The 20716-nt window shown below is 45.1% G+C and overlaps 1 protein-coding gene across 5 annotated transcripts in view; it reads left to right on the forward strand.

Moving 5' to 3' along the window:
* Window positions 1–290: 290 nt before the first annotated feature.
* The window catches only part of NDUFA10 (NADH:ubiquinone oxidoreductase subunit A10), an 82236-nt gene continuing 61810 nt past the window's right edge, over window positions 291–20716 (forward strand). Inside the window, exons 1-5 of one of the 5 annotated variants that reach the window (XM_073306825.1) lie at window positions 291–455; window positions 3872–4040; window positions 4673–4888; window positions 6217–6303; window positions 16149–16270. In XM_073306825.1, coding sequence (XP_073162926.1) covers window positions 375–455; window positions 3872–4040; window positions 4673–4888; window positions 6217–6303; window positions 16149–16270 — 675 coding nt within the window. In that variant the 5' untranslated portion in view covers window positions 291–374. Of the gene's footprint in view, window positions 456–489; window positions 1102–3871; window positions 4041–4672; window positions 4889–6216; window positions 6304–16148; window positions 16271–20716 lie in introns of those variants that run through there. The other 4 variants (XM_073306822.1, XM_073306824.1, XM_073306821.1 and 1 more) reach the window with 4 other exon arrangements.

The following is a 20716-nucleotide window of genomic DNA, read 5'->3' on the forward strand; positions in this document are numbered from 1 at the left end:
AGGGACTTGAACCTGGGCCTCTGAGGGCCTGGGTCACCCTTCCAGCCCGCAGAGAGGGGCCATGCTCGGGCACGGGCTCCCGGGTGGCGCCGTGGGGCCCGGAGCTCCCCACGCCCGGCCGAACGGGGCACTCCCCGTGGCGGCGAGGGGCCGCTCAGGAGAGAGGAACCAAGCAGAGGGGGGACTGAGAGCAGGCGCCTCGCCCCAACTCGCCCTCTCCACTCAGGCGCTCGCCGCAGTTACCTATGCACCGGGTCCTCTGACGTCATCTCCGCGCGGGCAGCCGGTTAGGCCCCCCTTGAGGGTCCTTCTGCTGGTGGCGTCGTGTCGGTCTCAGCGGAAGGGCGTCCTCCCGCTGCTGTGCTGGGTCCGCGATGTCCTTGCGGCTGGGGAAGCTCGCCCGCCCGGGGGCTGCGGCCGTTCGGGGCCGCCCGGGGCTCGGCGCCCTGCGAGTGGTGAGGCGGCCTCCCGCTGGCCGAACGGAGCGGCGGGCTTGTGGCCTTCCGCGCCCTAGGGCGGACCCTGGCCGGGGGACTGGGCGCTGTGCAGCGCCTGGCAGGCCGGGGCCAGCTCCCGTGCTCAGGGTCTGACCGATCCCCCTGCGGGGCGGGGGGGAGTTTCCCCCAGGAGAGACTGGCAGAGGCCTTGGCGGGTTCCCACCTTCCGCTGCAGCGTGGGGTGTGGGTCGCTTGCTAGGATCATCTGGGGAGAAATTCCTGCCATTGAGGGGGGCCTCGGGCACTGGTGCAGCTTGGTCCCTGCTGCGCTCCGCCTGTGGCACGTAATAGTCTAGTGTAGCCTGTAATGCTTAGGTCTCATTTTGGTGGCTGGGTTTAATGTGCAGGGGCTAGGTCATGGTGGTGATCTGTGATCTACAGGAAGTGGGACTAGTCCGTTCGGCCTTAAATTCTATGACTTCTTGTAGCCTTCAAATGTTACCTCAAGCTGTGTTTAGTAATAATCCTGGGGAGAAGTACTGGATCGGTACTGCATCTTGCTGTCACAAGTGACGGGATACCACAGAAGTGATGCAACTCGACCTTTTGCAAGGGTTCAGAGTGAAAAACGTGACATGAAGATTCTTTATAAAATTCATGTTTGGTAGCCACATTTTATTTATGTATATATATCTATGCACGCACACATCTAGGTGAACTTAATTCATATTCTAACCTGGAATTCATTACAAATCTGAAGACATTCCTTGTGTTTTCTAACAATTTGGCTACATGTTACACGTAATCATTGGCAGATCACTTGGACAGGAAGAATGGTTTTGTTATTAAGGCACAGGGCTGGGAGTCAGAAAATCGGCATTCTGCTCTTTGTTCTGACACAGGTTTCCTTTCACAAGTTATTTCAGCACTCCAGCACATTTTTTTTTCTGGACAATGGAGTCCCTGATACACTACTACAGTACTCTTCCAAAGACTTGAGGCTTGATTCACCCATATTTAGAAGGCACTTAGAAAGCTTTGGGTGGAGGCTACTATAGATTAGTAAAGCGCTGTTTATTTTCTTTATTGTTTGAGAGTAGCCTGAACTCTACATTTAAGAGCTCAGTCTTGCAAAAATGTTGTTCATTTTTACCAGTCTAAATACACAATCTTCTTGCCGATTCTTTTTGATGATGATGAAAAAACTAGTGATGTTTTGCTTACCTCTATAGGGGGAAAAAGCTGTTCAGAATGGACATTATGAGACTGTGCAGGCTGATCCCTTCAGTTTAATTGTAAATCTCTAAAAGTGGACATGCTGTTGCATAGAATATGATCGCTTACATAGCACTAGCATAGCAATGTAGCTCATGTTACGTGGATTGGAAACTGGTTAACTGACCAATCACAAAATAATTGTATGTGGGGAATCATCATCCAGTGGAGGTATTTTTAGCAGGTCCCGCTGAAGCTTTTGTTAGTGGCCTGGGAGAAATTTAAAATCATTGTTGGTAAAGTTTGCAGATGTTGTTCTTATTGGTCGAGTGGTAAATAATGATGGGGACTGGGTCAGTTATACAGAGTAATCTAGATTCATTGGAAAAGGGATCAATTGAAGAACACATGTTTTAGAACAGTCATATGAAGTGTTTGACCACTAGAAACAAAAAGTATAAGTCACACTTACAAGATAAAGGGTACTGTATCCTGGAATGCATTGATTCTGAAAAGTACTTATGGGTCATGGTAGATAACCAATTGAACAAGAGCTCCCAGTGATGTTCTGTAGCTTGGTAAAGATGATCCTTTGATATATAAACAGGGGAATAGCAAGTGGGAATATGGAATTGGTATTACTAGAGCCCTGCGCGGATACACAAATGTGTATCCGCATCCAATCTGCTATCCGCAAATAATTTTTGCGGATATCTGCGGATTTGCAGGGCTCAACACTGGGGGCTGGGCTGAGGCTCCCAGGCATCCCCCAGCCGGAGCCCGGTCGGGGAGAGCTGCGGGCAGCTGTAGGGAGCCCACGCAGAGTTGCGGACCCTCCGCCACCCAATGTCCCTGCCCCCCATCTCCTCCACCCAGGGCAGGTGGAGGAACCCAGATTCCCCACAGCTGCTAGCACAGCTCTCCCTGCTCCGGCGGTGGGGAGGGGGGACTCTGAGTCACAGCCCGGCCACAGTAATTGCCGGGCGGGGAGCTGTGGGGACCCACGGCAGACCGCTCCACCTGCCCTGGGCATGGGGCTCAAGCAGCCCACCCAACTAGTGTCCCTTTGCCGCAGTTCCTCCTAACTGCTTGCCCGGCTCTTACCGTCAGAGCCCTGCGCGGATACAAAATTTGTATTCACATCCGTGCTGTTATCCACAGAAATGGTCCACAGATATAAAGTGGATACCCATAGATTTCCATGGCTCTAGGTATTACCTCTGTATGTAGTACCAATGAGAGCATTACTAGAATGCTGTGTCCAGTCTTGATGTCCACACTTCAAAAGGGAATTGGAAAGATTGGAATGGGTTCAACAAGCACTCCAAGAATCATTAGAGATCTGGAACCCTGCCTTAGATTGAGTTTCCTTAGTCTCTCATTGTATTTAGTTTAGCCAAAGGAAGGTCAAGAGGTGACTTGATCATTTTCTGCTGGTATGAACACGGAGAAGCAATTTTTGTTAATAGATGGCCCTTTAATCTAGCAGAAAAAGGCACATAAGGTGATCCAATGGTTGGAAGTTGGAGCTTGACAATTTTGGAGTAGAAATTGGGAGCAAATTGACCATTAGAACAGCTTATCTAGGGATGTGGTGGTTTCTCTGTTGCTTGAAATCTTTAAAACAAATTTGTATATATTTCTGAAATATATGCTCTGGCTCAACAGATGCAGAAATTACTGTGTGAGATTCTATGGTCTGGTAAGCAGAAGATCCGTCAAGATGATCAGGATGGTCTCTTCTGGCCTTAAACTGAGTAGTGGACATAGATATGTATAAAATTATTAGTGAATTAATTGTCCCTTAAAATAAGTCATTAAAGATCTTTGGCACTTTTTAGACCAGGGATATCAATCCTTCTGGCCAAGTTCTATTTTGTGGTAACATATTGAATCACTTTAAATCATTCGTTATTTCTATTAAATACTATTTTCTTCACTTCCTGGGTTACGCTACAGTTAAACAAATTTAATCATTTCATAGATCCTGATTCTACAATCAGATCTGCAGGGCACATGGTTGTACTCTCATGGATCTGATTACAAGGTCAGGTCCTAAAACTGTAAACTCTCCAATGATGCCTTGAATTGTGTTAGGCGCTATACATACTAATGTAGGCATTGATCCTGATTGGGGCCTCTAGGTCATTGTATTAATATAAATATTATGTTAAAATCAACAACTTGAATTCATTAGTTTGGTGGTTGTTTTCTTGCAGGCAAAAATTCACGTGAGCTCTCAGCAGAAGTTGCGGTATGGCTGGTTGGCTTATATGCTGGGAGAGAGATCTACTAAAAAGTTCAATAAATACAGCAAAATCTTTACTGTGGATGGCAATTTATCTTCTGGGAAGGGCAAACTTGCACAACAAATAGCAGAAAAGCTAGGTATGGCTGATTCTTTTTATGGAACATAACACATTATTGCAATCCTTGTACAAGCAAAGGCACTGATTCATCAAGTATCAGTGATTTGGGGTGGCTCAAATAATTCTTTGCTGCCATAGTTAATGTAGTGGTTTGACCAGCAACGAGAATACCAAATATATAGCAAACTGGGATTTCTGGATGTCACGTTTTCCAAATGTGTGGGCAGTTGTAGGGGTGTTGATGGAAGAAATCCTGACCCTAATGAAGTTAGTGGGAGTTTTCTCAGTAGGTTGTCCTAGGTTACACTGCAGTAAAAATGTTCTTGCAGCAACAGAGTGGGGTTATAAGAACTTTGGAGAGGGAAGTGGCTGCTCAGAACAACAGTTTAGAGGCCATTTTGAAGAAGGAAGAAGAAATTGAAAGATATAGTTTTTAACTTGGTTGTGCATCTCTAATCATGATGGCATGGTGAAATTCATTGGAGAACATTGTATAGTAATATTTTGCTCAGAACTTGTGGAGATGAGTTATGCATGCTTGTAAATAAAATAATTTCACTTTAAACTACAGTTTTAAAAATAACTAAAATGAATAGGAAATGTCCAGTTTAAACCAAACAATTTTATGATCTTGATTCCTCTTTGTCTCAGGTATGCAGTATTTCCCAGAAGCAGATGCCCATTATTTGGACAGGGTCACAGGAGATGGAACACTACTTGATGAGAAATTTAATGGCCATTGTAGTCTAGAGAAATTTTACAATGATCCTAAATGTCCTGATGGAAATTCATATCGCCTACAAGCCTGGTTGTACAGTAACCGTGTTTTACAGTATTCTGACGCACTGGAGCTCCTCCTGTCTACAGGTTAAGTTTGGTTTCAAAATTAATTGGTGAATTTGGGTTCTAGAGTTGTTAAAATGATTAAGCTGCCTTTAACAGTTTGGCTACCCCCCATAGCTGTATTTTAAAATATAAAATCTCGTTATTCCATTAGTTTTTTGAATAGTCCTTTTTATAAAGTAGTGTTCAAAAATGAGAAACCTTCCGAATTATTAAAAAACAAAATAACAGTTCTATTGTTAATGTATATTCTGAATAATGTTTTTCTATGTTGTTTTTGATTATACCTGTCTAAAAGGCATCACACTGTGATGGTGAGCTTCATTAGTTCTTTCAGAGGGAGGGCAGAGTTACATTGGTAATCTGTCAGGTCAGCTTGGCAGAATTTTCCAGAGGAAACTGCACTTAGAAATGTTAATGTGGCTTTTTGAATATAATAATTAAGGTGGCACAGTTAAAATCAAAGTCGAAAAATACATAACTCAAATTGTATAGTCATCTTGCAGGATAAAAATGCACATTGTCTTGTAAGGCCCCATACCTGTGGCCACTCTGTGACTAAGCAGAATTGATCTGGAAGCTTAGGGGGCAAAAAAAGTGATTTTTCTAACATCCAGTCCTGCAAGCTTGACCTGGAACCTGAAAGTTAAGCTGTGGTGTTTCTGGCTCACACATCAGCAAGAATACAGATTCTGTCTCCCTTTTCAGTCGCTGTATCAGATTTGCCTCATTAACATAGATAAAAATTAACAATCTTACTGTAATCAGTGTAAAGTAAGCGAATGGATTGGTTAGGTAAGAAGTAAGGAATGGATTGGTTAGGTAAGAAGTTGCTATTTCTATAGCCACTTTTTTACCCTAACTATAAGGTTCCAGCAGCAGCATTAACTCAGCCATCTTTCACCTGCTAAATACATGTATCTAAGTGCCCTTTGCGTATTTGAGATACGAGAGCACTTTCCTATAAGGAGGAACAATAATATCCTTGCCTTCACTTTAACAAACTGCATTTCAGATGTGGGTCTCCTCATGATGTATTGCTTATTGCATCACTGGAAGGCATTTGGATATCATGGTGATAGGTGTGGTATAAAAACCTTAATAGAATCGATCAATACGTATGTTCAGTAGTGTTAGAGATGTATGTTCGTTTGAACTATGCCTGGTATTATGTTGAGGGGTGAAATCTTTACTCTTTTGGTATGTTAACTTGGTTAGAGAAGAGTGTGTTCCAAGATGATGTAATCACAAGAGCCTGACTGTTGCTTATTATCTAATAGATATGACTTGACATGTTGTTGCAGCGTAGTTTTATTGAGCCTTTCATGATTAGAACCTGTTTGTAATCATAGGACAAGGTGTAGTGATGGAACGCTCCGTCTACAGCGACTTTGTGTTCATGGAGGCGATGTTTCAACAAGGCTATATCCACAAAAGATGTAAGTTCCTATCTGCAAAAAGAAACTTAATTTGTAACACTGTCTGTGAGGAATATGGTGGCCATGTAAACAGATGGAAAGGCAGCAAGTCTGAATCCTTAATGTCTGAAGGTGTCATTTAGCCAGTGGGCCATGCTACTGACCTGTACGCCAAGGAACTCTCTAGCTGCAGGATTCCAGTCCCTTTTGTTCAGTGCTTCAGTTTTATTTCTTTAACATTAAAATGGTTGAACACAAGTTCTTCCTATCAATTATGTTCTTTTCCCTGATTCGGGAACATCTGCAGAAGCTCTCCTGTTCCTTGCAACTCTCCCCCTAATTGTGCTTTTGCTGCCTCTTATGAGGACCAGGTGATCTTCAAGCTATTTACCTGATCTCTGGCCACATAACGCCAGCTGATTCGAGCTATGCCCAATTCCACTTAAAGGGCAAGCCATCTTGTGAGAGTGTTTAAAGGTATTCTTAACAAATCAAATGAAGTTGCTTCTACAGTCTTTTAATGATTACCCAAGCCTCTTAATCTGTGGTGTGATGTTCTTCTATGTTTCCTTTCACACTTCTTATCACAACATCTGAGTGCATATAGGGGACAGTTCTGCTGTGGTTATTCCCTTAGTCTTGCCTGGATTCAGTGATACCCTACTTTTTTTTTCTTTCATGAAATCATAACCTATTGTTATGGAAATAGTCCCTGAGTAAATCTGAAAGGGAAAGGGGTAGATTAGGAGAAAGAGCTAACTTGGTGATCAGCAGGCAGGAGAAAGATACAATGCAATATTAAAAGGGGGTTCCAAAGAGGATGGCTCTAGACTGTTCTCAATGGTAGCAGATGACAGAACGAGGAGTAATGGTCTCAAGTTGCAGTGGGGGAGGTTTAGATCGGATATTAGGAAAAACTTTTTCACTAAGAGGGTGGTGAAACACTGGAATGCGTTACCTAGGGAGGTGGTAGAATCTCCTTCCTTAGAGGTTTTTAAGGTCAGGCTTGACAAAGCCCTGGCTGGGATGATTTAACTGGGAATTGGTCCTGCTTTGAGCAGGGGGTTGGACTAGATGACCTTCTGGGGTCCCTTCCAACCCTGATATTCTATGATTCTATGATTATTAAATCCACACTGTCGCACAGCTGGGAATAAAACTCAGGAGTTTCTGGCTCCCAGCTCTCTGCTAGGTGCACTTGACCATGCTGCATTTGGTGCCTGCCTTCCCTGCTCCTGATAGAATTATTGAGATGCTTCAACTCAGAAGTTGAACTAACAAGAAGAATTTTTGCTATAAAATGGGGGATTTATCAGTTGGAAGTGACTGAAGAGGAGAGAGACCTGGATGTAGTGGTTGATCACAGGGTGACTATGAGCCACCAATGTGATTCAGCTGTGAAAAAGGCTAATGCAGTGCTAGGATGCATCAGGTGTGCTATTATGAGTAGAGACAGGGAACTATCAGTAACATTATACAAGACACTAGTGAGACTTCAGCTGTAATATTGTGTGTAAGAAAGATGAATTCAGACTGGAACAGGTACAGAAAAGGCTACTAGGATGATCTGAGGACTGGAAAACCTGCCTTATTAGAGGAGACTTAGAGCTTGGTTTGTTTAGCCTAACCAAACGAAGGCTGAGGGGAGATATGATTGCTCTCTGTAAATACATCAGAGGGATAAAAGCTAGGGAGGGAGAGGAGTTATTTAAGTTAAGCACCAATGTGGACGCAAGAACAAATGGCTATAAACTGGCCATTAACAAGTTTAGTCTTGAAATTAGATGGTTTCTCAACATCAGAGGAGTCAAGTTCTGGAACAGCCTTTCAAGGGGAGCAGTGAGGGCAAAAAACCTAACTGGTGTCAAGACTGAGCTTGATCAGTGTATGGAGGGAATGGTATGATGAAACTGCATACATGCTCATTGTAGGCAATCTGTGACTGCTAACAGTAAATATCTCCAGCGGCTGGTGATGGGACACTAGATGGGGAGGGCTCTGAGTTACTACAGAGAATTCTTTCCCAGATGTGTGTGGTGGGTTTATCCCACATGCTCAGGGTCTAACTGATTGCCATGTTTTGGGTCGGGAAGGAATTTTCCCCTGGGTCAGATTGGCAGAGACCCTGAGGGGCTTTCGCCTTCCTATGGAGCATGGGTCACTTGGAGGTAATGTAAATGGTGAATTCTCTGTCACTTGAAGTCTTTAAATCATGATTTGAGGACTTCAGTAACTCAGCCAGAGGTTAGGGGTCTATTACAGGAGTGGGTGGGTGAGGTTCCTTGGCCTACAATGTGCAGGAGGTCAGACTAGATGATCATGATGGTCCCTTCTGGTTTTCAAGTTTGTTTGAGTCTATGAGGAGTGAGGCAGCTTCTTGAGCCATGTAGGAGTATTTCCTACTAGCTGAGAATGGTCCTTAGAAGCTCCAAGGCGGAGCTCCTGGGCTACTGAAAGATTCAGAAGTCTGTAGAAATGACTCTGAAATGAAGCATCAAACCTTCCCCAAAATCAGTTCTTATTGCATGGTTGTTTTTATCAAGTACAGTTTGGAATTTGTTTAAACCAGTGTGGAATTTGTTTCTGAAGTGATGTTTCGGAAAGTGAAAACCCCTTGTCTGTCTTACCCTGTATGTTTCAAATGTCTTGTCTCATTCATGTCGGATTTAGTTAAAAACAAAATCACCTGTTGTAAGAGACCACTGTCATATTGTGGGATGCAGTCCAGACCAGTGCAGAGTTGTCATAGAATCATAGAATATCAGGGTTGGAAGGGACCCCAGAAGGTCATCTAGTCCAACCCCCTGCTCAAAGCAGGACCAATTCCCAGTTAAATCATCCCAGCCAGGGCTTTGTCAAGCCTGACCTTAAAAACCTCTAAGGAAGGAGATTCTACCACCTCCCTAGGTAACGCATTCCAGTGTTTCACCACCCTCTTAGTGAAAAAGTTTTTCCTAATATCCGATCTAAACCTCCCCCACTGCAACTTGAGACCATTACTCCTCGTTCTGTCATCTGCTACCATTGAGAACAGTCTAGAGCCATCCTCTTTGGAACCCCCTTTCAGGTAGTTGAAAGCAGCTATCAAATCCCCCCTCATTCTTCTCTTCTGCAGGCTAAACAATCCCAGCTCCCTCAGCCTCTCCTCATAACTCATGTGTTCCAGTCCCCTAATCATTTTTGTTGCCCTTCGCTGGACTCTCTCCAATTTATCCACATCCTTCTTGAAGTGTGGGGCCCAAAACTGGACACAGTACTCCAGATGAGGCCTCAGTACTCCACCTCTTACCTGTAATGTTGAGTGCCTCACAATATTTTGCTATCATAGTTCTCATGCGTGCAGGTCACACCCCAAAGTGTCTGTGTACTAGACCAGAGGCACTCAAACAGGGAGGCACGGAATGTATTCTGGTGTGTGTGTGTGTGTGTGTGTGTGTGTGAGTGTGAGAAACTTTCGAGGGGGGGAACTTACTGTGAATGTTTTACTCACAGCAATGAATAACTCTTCAAGTTTGAGGGGGACAGAGCATCCGTCGTAGACCCTGGCAGCTGTTCAATATGCCGCCTTTACTTCTGCACTGCTGCTGGTGGCAGCACTGCCTTCAGAGTTGGGTGTCTGGCCAGCAGCAGCTACTCTTTGGCCGTCCAGCTCTGAAGGCAGAGTGGAGAGTGGTATTGATATGGTATTGCCACCCTTCTGCTCCGCTGCTGGCGGTGGCACTGCCTTCAGAGCTGGGTGCCCAGCCAGCAGCCACCGATCTCTCGCTGCCCACCTCTGAAGGTAGCACAGAAGTAAGGGTGGCAACAAGTGACCCCCCACAATAGGCTGGCAATCCCCTTTTTGGTCAGGAACGCGTTTGAGAAACGCTGCTCTATATACTTAAATAGCTGTGTTTGAATCAGTGCCTTACTGTTTTTCATATTTAGTGAGAGTTGAAAGACCCATCTTTCTCAGCTTGTAAGAGCTATATTTCCTTGTATCTGTCTAGTGATGGATGCCAAAGATGGCTTCAGTCCTTGCTTATATCACCAAACATTCAATGACTTTGTTTCAAGAGGCATGATAATACTCAGGGTTCTTTTCCCATCCGATGAAGTGAGCTGTAGCTCACGAAAGCTTATGCTCAAATAAATTTGTTAGTCTCTAAGGTGCCACAAGTCCTCCTTTTCTTTTTCCCATCCTATGAGTGTCCTATCCCCCTGCTGATCTCTATATAAATGCAGCTTCCATTGTTTCTGGGCAGACCTGACTTAATTTAAATAGCTGTAACATTCCCTCCTGTCCGGGTGGGAACTGTTGCTTCCTTTGTTGTCCGGGTGGGAACTGTTGCTTCCTTTGTTCAACCAATGCTTTAAAACATAATATTAATGAGTATCTATAATTCCTTCTGTAGTGTTAATATATAAATTTAATAGCCCTGGTCTACACTACGGGGTTAGGTCAAATTTAGCCGCATTAGGTCGATTTTAAAAATGGCTGCGTCCATACAACCAACCCCGTTCTGTCGACCTAAAAGGATCTTAAAATCAACTCCTGTACTCCTCCCTGATGAGGGGAGTAGAAATAAAATCAACCTTGCTGGGTCAAACTTGGGGTAGTGCAGACACAAATCGACGGTATTGGCCTCCAGGAGCTATCCCAGAGTGCTCCATTGTGACCACCCTGGACAGCACTTTGAACTCTGATACACTAACCAGGCACACAGGAAAAGCCCCGGGAACTTTTGAATTTAATTTCCTGTTTGGTCAGTGTGGCGAACTCAGCAGCACAGGTGACCATGCAGTCCCCCCAGAATCGTAGAATGTTTCTACACTCCCCCCATCATCTCCATCCCTGAGGTTATCGCAGATTAGAAGGTGAAAAAACTGCATTCACGATGACATGTTTTCCGAGCTCATGCAGTCCTCCCGCACTGATAGGGCACAGCTTAATGCATGGAGGCATTCAGTGGCAGAGGCCAGGAAAGAATTAAGTGAGCGCGAAGAGCGGAGGCAGGATGCGATGCTGACGTTAATGGGGAAGCAAACGGACATGATGAAGCGTCTGTTGGGGGAGCAAATGGACATGAAGTGTCTGTTGGAGCTGCAGGAAAGCCAACAAGAGCACAGACCCTCACTGCATCAACTGTATAACTGCCTACCCTCCTCCCCATGTTCCATAGCCTCCTCACCCAGACGCCCAAGAACGTGGGGGGTGGAGGCTCTGGGCACCCAGCCACGCCACTCCACTCCAGAGGATGGCCCAAGCAACAGATGGCTTTCATTCAAAAAGTTTGATTTTCAGTGTGGCTACAGTAAGCAATGTGGCCTTGTCCTTCCCTCCTTCCAAGCCCCACCTGGGCTACCTTGTCCATTATCTCTTCTTTTTTTTTAAGTAATAAAGAAAGAATGCATGGTTTCAAAACAATAGTTTCTTTATTTCGAAGCGGGGAGGGTGGTTGGCTTACAGGGAATTAAAATCAACAAAGGGGGTGGGTTTGTATCAAGGAGAAACACACAAACTGTCACACCGAAGCCTGGCCCGTCATGAAACTGTTTTTCAACGTCTCTCTGATGTGCAGTGTACCTTGCTGTGCTCTTCTAATCCCCCTGTGTCTGGCTGCGCGTATTCAGCAGGCAGGCGAATTGCCTCAACCTCCCACCCCGCCATAAACATTTCCCCCTTACTCTCACAGATATTATGGAGCACACAGCAAGCAGCAATAACAATGGGAATGTTGATTGTGCTCAGATCTGACCATCAGCGCCAGCGAGCTTTAAATGTCCAAAGGCACTTTCTACCACCATTCTGCACTTGCTCAGCCTACAGTTGAACTGCTCCTTACTACTGTCCAGGCTTCATGAGCCATGGGAGCAAGGGGTAGGCTGGGGTAGGTGCGACTGCTCGGTGCTGCTAGCTGGGAGAGCAGCCTGAGGCAGAAGCCTCCAGCTCGCAGGAGAGTAGAGTTACAGCGGAAGCGATGGAGCCATACACCATGCCCTGGAGGTTGCTAGGAGCCGGGCAGGGAAGACGTTCCCAGAACCCCCGGTCAAGCTACATGTCCAACAAGGATGGCTACCAGTCCTACTGCACCGTCTGCTGCAGAGTTGCAGGAGAGCAGAGTTCCAGCGGAAGCGGTGGAGCCGTACACCATGGACGAGGACGGCTAGCAGTCCTACTGCACCGTCTGCTGCGAAGGCACCCAGGAGCTGCTGCTGTGTAGCAATGCCAGCTGCTGCAGGTGTTTCTGTGTCGAATGCTTGGAGGTCCTGGAAGGGCAAGGTACCTCGGACAAGGCAAAAGAGCAAGAGCCCTGGAGCCGTTACATGTGTCAACCACAGAAGTGCTATGTGGTGTTTACAGCGCTGACTGGACTGGAATGTATGGCTGCAAGACGTCTTCACCAGTGACAAAGGACAGGAATATGATGCACCTACAATCTAAAAAGGCCCACACATTTCCCAGAGTCATTACCCTTGATAACAGAACGTCAATGATTGCATTGGCTACTTGGATCACAGCAGCCCCCCACAGTAGACTTGCCCACAACAGCAGCGGTGACGGTGAGCTGAGTGAGCTCCATGCTTGCTGTGGTATGGCATCTGCATGGGTAAACCAGGAAAAAAGGTACGAAACAATTGTCTGCTGTTGCTTTCATGGAGGGAGGGGGTGACTGACTACATGTACCCAAAACCACCCGTGACAATGTTTTTGCCCCATCAGGCATTGGGAGCTTAACCCAGAATTCCAGTGGGTGACACAGACTGCGGGAACTGTGGGATAGCTACCAACAGTGCACCGCTCTGTAAGTCAATGCTAGCCACAGTAGTGAGGATGCACTCCGCCGACTTAATGCGCTTAGTGTGGACATATGCAATCGACTGCTTTAAAATCGACCTAATTTCATAGTGTAGACATACCCACAGTGATATTAATCACTAGTGTGGCATTTGCTTTGAGAGAAGACCTTACTTTGTACACTTACACTACAGTAATGTTGCATGCGATCAGTTGACTTAGTTGCTTACCACTTGAGATTCAGCCCCCCGTCTTTATAGACCAGTAAATCTTTGAAATGACTTCTTTGAGACCAAGCTTCTCTCTCCTGCTTGGTGTAGATGCCATGTTGTCTTCTCCCCCACTTGCTAGTGTGAAGTTTGCTTCCATCCCTCATTAGTTTGATGTCTGTTTGCTGCTTATACGTAAAATTGAGGAGGAACACATGTTCCTTTGCTTAGGATTGACCCGTTTAACAACTCCCCTTACATACCTGTCTTAAATATTTTAGTTATTCCTGCATGTGTCCATATCTCTTAATACCCACCATGTACATACATGATACAAAATGGTAATACACAAGGCATATTATGTACAAAGATTATTACAATAGCGTGTAGGGTGTGAATAAAGTGGTGCTTAGTGTCACAACCATAGAGGAGAAATTTCATGCTGAATGGATTTGTTTGGAGGAATTTTGTGAAGAAAGATGTGTGTCAAAATAAGGCTTATAATAGAAAGTTAGTTACAACCCACTGTGTTGCTCTAATGACTCATGTTGATCATGCTCAGGAGCTTAGAACAATAATATCTTGTTTAGGAACACACCCTTGTGCATAAATCTTCTTTTATAGGAAGCAACTAATCTGTTAAGAAACATCCAGCAATACTGATCTCCTTAAACAAGAAATACTGTACTAACCATAAATATGGACATCCCAGTAAAGACCGGTATCAATGGTGCTAAAGATCAACTTGCAAAACTGGAAATATCTCCAACTATTTGGTTTAGATAGAACACAATAAAATATATGTAGCCAAATTCACCCTTAATTTCCACTGACTTTATTGGAACGGCACTAAAGATGAATTTAATGGAGGCATTCTGGGCTACAGTTGAAAAATCTACTACAGAAGAAAAGATTGGCATAGAAATCTGTTCATGGATGGTTATTTCTGGTTGTGCCCTAAGACCTTGGTCATGGTTTGAGTGAAGGGAGAGGGGCCCAGACTCCAGCCCGAGCCTGAACGTCTGCAGTGCAGTTAAACAGTGCTATAGCCTGAGCCCCATAAGCCCGAGTCAGCTGACCCAGGCCAGCCGCGGGTGTTTAACTGCAGTGTACACATACCCAGAGGGTCTTTTTTTACTGCAGGCTGAATCTGGGTTTTAACTAGTCATCCTCCACCCAACCATCCACACAGGAAAAAAAACAGGTTTGGAGGTGCTTTAAGCCCAGGCTAATTTACTTGACTGTGGCTGTGCGTTAGAGCCCAGGTTCCACTTTAACTCTGGCTGGAATCCATCAATTTTGCTGTGAGGATGCAGGCAAGATCATTCAAGTGTAGATAGTTCTCCCATGCCTTCCAACAGTTCTTTGCAAAGTACAGATTCTCCCACAATGGCCTGGGGAAGAACCCTAAAGCTTCTCTGCACAAAGAACCCTGGGCTATGCCCCTAGACCTGCAAGGGCAAGTGTAGAAAGTCTGAGGGCATAGTATGGCTTCATTGTGGGAATGCTTACACGTGGACTAAGCTAGATCAGGTGCTTAACCTGGGTAATCACCACCCGGTCTAACTTCTTTCCCAATGGGAGAGCACAGAGCTGTTGGGAAAGTAGCACTAGAGCAGCAGTTCTCAACCCGCTGCCCGTGGACTGCATGCCGCCCAATTAGCTCAAAGTTGTGACCCAGCTCAGGTGTGTGCTGAAGGCCGGCCCGCGTGCTGGGGTCCGCCAGGTTCCCGGCTGCCTGGCGCAGAGTGGGCCGGGCTGTCCCACTGCCCAGCACAGCTGGGTTGGGGTTGAGGCAGCTGCCCGGCCCTGCAAGCTCCAGGGTCCAGGGTAGCCAGCTGGCCTCTGTGGCCTGAGTAACAAATTGTGGGCTGCATCTGCAGCCAACAATGTGTAATAAGTTGAGAACCACTGCAGTAGAGAGTCGGGGCTCCACGGACTGTAGTGGGAGGGAACACTGAGCTCACAGCTCAGTGCACTCAGGTGTTGGGCACCCTGACAACATTTCCCTTCCTCCGAGACGTCCCTGTTGGCGGGGGTGGGGAGGTGTGTTGTGGGAGGGCAGATGTGCCTCTCACACTTCCCCTCAGATTTCTTTGAGATGGGATAGGATGGGGTTTTTGTGAAGTGAAGTGACGTGACGTGGTTATTCCTCCGTTTCTTCCCTAGACTCCCTAGAACCCGCTTTGCCCCGCTGCCATGTTGTCAGTGGGTGCAGCTTTCCTCATACTGTGGCTATTGGAAGTAGCAGCCTGCAGCCTTCAGGCAGTCTCTACAGCTGCCTCTGCCAGTGCCCTCTGCTGTTTATATAAGAACCTACCTGTGCAGGTTGGGGGAAGGGTCACCTTTCTGCAAGTTCATGAAAGGAGGGAGGGTTAGGGGGCAAAATGGCTAATGCAAAATAATTAAAGGGAACTGGGATTTGTGGCTTGTTGGGCTGAGGCACTTCCTGTTAATAACATTGACCTCAGTGAATCTGGCGACATTTAAGTCGGAAGTAAACTACCCTATAATGTTGTTTGTTGCTTATTTTCTATTTCTATAAGGCTATTTCAGCTTTAAATTTGCTAAATCCCCTTGCTTGGGATAAAAACCCAACCTGAAATGTGTATTCCAGCTGAAATCTTTGCAGAGAGGTAAGACTTCATAAACACTTCTACTGGGCAGACAGACTCTTCTGAAAATGAAATGCAGTTACAAATGCTAACAGAATCCTTTCAAGAGGCTGTGTTGATCATTTACCTGGTGGATGGGATGATGGTGATCAAAATCAAATCGTTTCTTTTCTGTATGTTCTTGAGCTTCATTACATATATGGTGAATACAGATGGTTATGTATTTCTATTTAAGGAATTCCCTGCTCTATTTTTGTTTTTTAGGTGTTGATCATTATAATGAAGTCAAGGGCATCAGTATCTGTGAATTTCTGCCACCTCATTTGGTGATCTATGTTGATGTACCAGTCTCAGAGGTACAGAAAAGGATCCAAGAGAAAGGAAAGGTAATTCTAGCTGTTAGCTTGCTTTTTTATGTTAAAATGTCATGATCAGGGCCTATTGCATGAATCATGCGGCTAAGGAACTTGCTGCCTAGTCTGTCTCTCTGCTGCAGAATTGTGCTCCAGAATCTTAAGTGTTTTTTTTTTAATTGTGTTTCTTCCTCTTGTGAAGAAAACCTTCAGAAATGTTCAGAGTCCCATCAGTGAGGTTCTGTCTTCCTGGCATACAATTAGAATCAAAGAATAGCAGGTTTGGAAGGGACCTCAGGAGGTCATCTAGTCTAACCCCCTGCTCAAAGCAGGACCAATCCCCAACTAAATCATCCCAGCCAGGGCTTTGTCAAGCCTGACCTTAAAAACGTCAAAGGAAGGAGATTCCACCACCTCCCTAGGTAACCCATTCCAGTGTTTCACCACTCTCCTAGTGAAAAAGATTTTCCTAATATCCAACCTAAACCTCCCCCACTGCAACTTGAGACCATTACTCCTTGTTCTGTCCTCTGCTACCACTGAGAACAGTCTAGATCCATCCTCTTTGGAACCCCCTTTCAGGTAGTTGAAAGCAGCTATCAAATCCCCCCTCATTCCTCTCTTCCGCAGACTAAACAATCCCACTTCCCTCAGCCTCTCCTCATAAGTCATGTGTTCCAGTCCCCTAATCATTTTTGTTGCCCTCCGTTGGATGTTTTCCAATTTTTCTACATCCTTCTTGCAGTGTGGGGCCCAAAACTGGACACAGTACTCCAGATGAGGCCGCACCAGTGTCGAATAGAGGGGAATAGTCACGACCCTCGATCTGCTGGCAATGCCCCTACATATACATCCCAAAATGCCATTGGCCTTCTTGGCAACAAGGGCACACTGTTGACTCATATCCAGCTTCTCGTCCACTGTCACCCCTCGGTCCTTTTCTGCAGAACTACTGCCGAGCCATTCGGTCCCTAGTCTGTAGCAGTGCATGGGATTCTTCCGTCCTAAGTGCAGGACTCTGCACTTGTCCTTGTTGAACCTCATCAGATTTCTTTTGGCCCAATCCTCTCATTTGTCTAGGTCCCTCTGTATCCTATCCCTACCCTCCAGCATATCTACCTCTCCTCCCAGTTTAGTGTCATCTGCAAACTTGCTGAGGGTGCAATCCACACCATCCTCCAGATCATTTATGAAGATACTGAACAAAACTGGCCCAAGGACCGACCCTTGGGGCACTCCACTTGATACCGGCTGCCAACTAGACATGGAGCCATTGATCACTACCCGTTGAGCCCGACAATCTAGCCAACTCTGTGTCCATCTCATAGTCCATTCATCCAGCCCATACTTCTTTAACTTGCTGGCAAGAATAGTGTGGGAGACCGTGTCAAAAGCTTTGCTAAAGTCAAGGAACAACACGTCCACCGCTTTCCCCTCACCCACAGAGCCACTTATCTCGTCATAGAAGGCAATTAGATTAGTCAGGCTTGACTTGAATCCATGCTGAATCCATGCTGACTGTTCCTGATCACTTTCCTCTCCTCTAAGTGCTTCAGAATTGATTCCTTGAGGACCTGCTCCATGATTTTTCCAGGGACTGAGGTGAGGCTGACTGGCCTTTAGTTCCCAGGATCCTCCTTCTTCCCTTTTTAAAAGATGGGCACTACATTAGCCTTTTTCCAGTTGTCCGGGACTTCCCCCGATCGCCATGAGTTTTCAAACGTGATGGCCAATGGCTCTGCAATCACATCCGCCAACTCCTTTAGCACTCTCGGATGCAACGCATCTGGCCCCATGGACTTGTGCTCGTCCAGCTTTTCTAAATAGTCCCGAACCACTTCTTTCTCCAGAGAGGGCTGGTCACCTCCTCCTCATGCGGTGCTGCCCAGCGCAGCAGTCTGGGAGCTGACCTTGTTCGTGAAGACGGAAAAAAAGCATTGAATACATTAGCTTTTTCCACATCCTCTGTCACTGGGTTGCCTCCCTCCTTCAGTAAGGGCCCACACTTTCCTTGACTTTCTTCTTGTTGCTAACATACCTGAAGAAACCCTTCTTGTTACTCTTAACATCTCTTGCTAGCTGCAACTCCAGGTGTGATTTGGCTTTCCTGATTTCACTCCTGCATGCCCGAGCAATATTTTTATACTCTTCCCTGGTCATTTGTCCAGTCTTCCATTTCTCGTAAGCTTCTTTTTCGTGTTTAAGGTCAGCAAGGATTTCACTGTTAAGCCAAGCTGGTCGCCTGCCATATTTAGTATTCTTTCTACACGTCATGATGGTTTGTCCCTGTAACCTCAATAAGGATTCTTTAAAATACAGCCAGCTCTCCTGGCATGTCAGCTCTGACAGGTGAATTGCCCTGACTATCTCTGTGGGGCATTAGTGCTGCCACAGAAAGTTGACTGACTGTTAAAAATTGTGCATTGCAAACTCTTTTGGCTAGAATTAGAGCCTGGGAAAATTAGATGCCTAACTTCTATTGGAAATTGTGGCCTTCACTGCTAATCATTTTAGTACAGACCTCCTACTCTGACTGGGCTTATCCCAAAAGCCTTAGCAACTTCCCCACTCAGCTGCAGCCTCCCCTTCTGACAACCCTTTGGGTGCAGTTATATATCGTCAGCATGTGGTCAGTGTAAAATGAATAAAACTTGGTATTCAGATAAATAACATGAGGGCTACTATTCTGATTGCTATTAACTTTCATCTTTGATTCAGTAAGAATCTTTTTTTTATATTTAAATCAAATTGCCATAGATGTTTCCACATGCTGCAGAAACCAGAGGGCCTTGTTGCTGGTTCTTAAGTCCAGCTCATTGCAGAGCACACAGAGACTTGGCTATTTTTTCAGTTATTCAGTGTAACATAGAAATGATTTCTCTTCCTAGTCTGAAATTCTGGTACTTGAACTCTCTTGAGACTGGGATATTCTGTGAAACTCAAGGGTGTTCTCCCTTTTGTTTTCAAAGTCTTCTAAAAGCAGGATAGTTTCTGTGGGCGAACAGAGAGAATCTGCCTTTTGTTAACATATGGTACTGAAAGAAGAATAACGGTTTTGTTGACTGCTTTGACTTCTGGTATTCTGAAGCAACATGTTTTAAAATTACCCCTCTAAGGGTTCCAGAAATTTGGGTCAGTAACATCTTCTGAGAGCAGGAGAGTTGTGGAGTGTTTTCATTTAACAGATAATCTGAGGTAGCCTCCCCCCGCCCCCCGAAAATGGTATTGATCCATGTATCAGTAACTGTTCCCAGATGTGCTACAAGAGCCAAATGATGTTTACCCTGCACCTTGTTCAAAGGTTACAGGAAATTGGATCTGAGTGAGGAATTTAACGATGAGAAGTCTAATTTTTTTTTTAAAAGCCTTTTATTGAGATCTTTACAAACATTTGACCACATCTGTTTTCCAAAGCCCTTTGTGTATATGGTATATGGGAGGGCAGCTTTGGTGACAGGCTTGGAAATTGCTGTACTCGTGTCAAACAAAGTTGACCATTGTTAAGGAAAGGTGTATATGGCAGTGGAAAATAAAAAAAAACACAGGCAGTTTTTTGTAACTTCACTGTGATAACATTCTGCTAAGATAGGTTTGTCACTGGCCTGAGTTGCGTTGTCTATCAGTCTTGCACTTCTTTAATATAATAAAATGCCAGACAGATATTCAAACCATGACTGAACGTTACTCTTTTGCTTAAAGAACAGGATGTTACTTTATGCAACAGTAATAATGGGCCGTTCCTTTACTAGAGGAGAGCGTCTCTCTTTAAATTAAGCTGCTTTTTTGAATGATACCTTATGAAGCACTATGAGAGGTTTCTAATTTTTATCTCCCTCTGCTTATCTTGGGGAAAACAGAACTGGTCTCCTTGACCCTGCAGTCCTTTTTATTCTGGCACAAACTGCTCCTACAATAACATTTCTCAGGGGTAGAGGCTTTGAAGGGTGAATGTATTTATTAATATATCATTGTTTGTTAGCAGCAGCCCCTGGAACTCTTCTGTCTGTTTACATTAATGGCTTGTAGTTGGCATTGACTGAACAATTATTAGAGGCTTGGAATAGAAAATACTTCTGTGTGCTCAACTGACGGAGGAGCCTAATTCTCCAAGGTGCTGCACATCATCTCTGACATACAGGTGTGAGCATTCTGTACCTCACAGGCAGGATCAGGCTGTAAATGGGTAGGGAAAGAGCAGAACAGTTCTGCTCTTAAGGGAAGAAGGAAATCATGATGAACCGTGCACTCAGGAAATGTGATGAAAGAGCTGTATAGAGTAACTGATGCCTGCCATTGATGGGTAACCCCTTGACAGTAGAATTGCAGTCCACTTAATTTATAAGAAAAAGTTGTTTGGCTTTGTATTGAGTGCACTGTTGCTCATCTGTCTGCCTAAAAATTAGGGAGGATTATATTTGGGGTGCACGCTGTAATCATGCATGTCCTAATCAATCCTCAAGAGAAGAAATGATGGTTAGT

The sequence above is a fragment of the Lepidochelys kempii genome, chromosome 11 (assembly GCF_965140265.1).
Source record: "Lepidochelys kempii isolate rLepKem1 chromosome 11, rLepKem1.hap2, whole genome shotgun sequence".
Classification (NCBI taxonomy): domain Eukaryota; kingdom Metazoa; phylum Chordata; order Testudines; family Cheloniidae; genus Lepidochelys; species Lepidochelys kempii.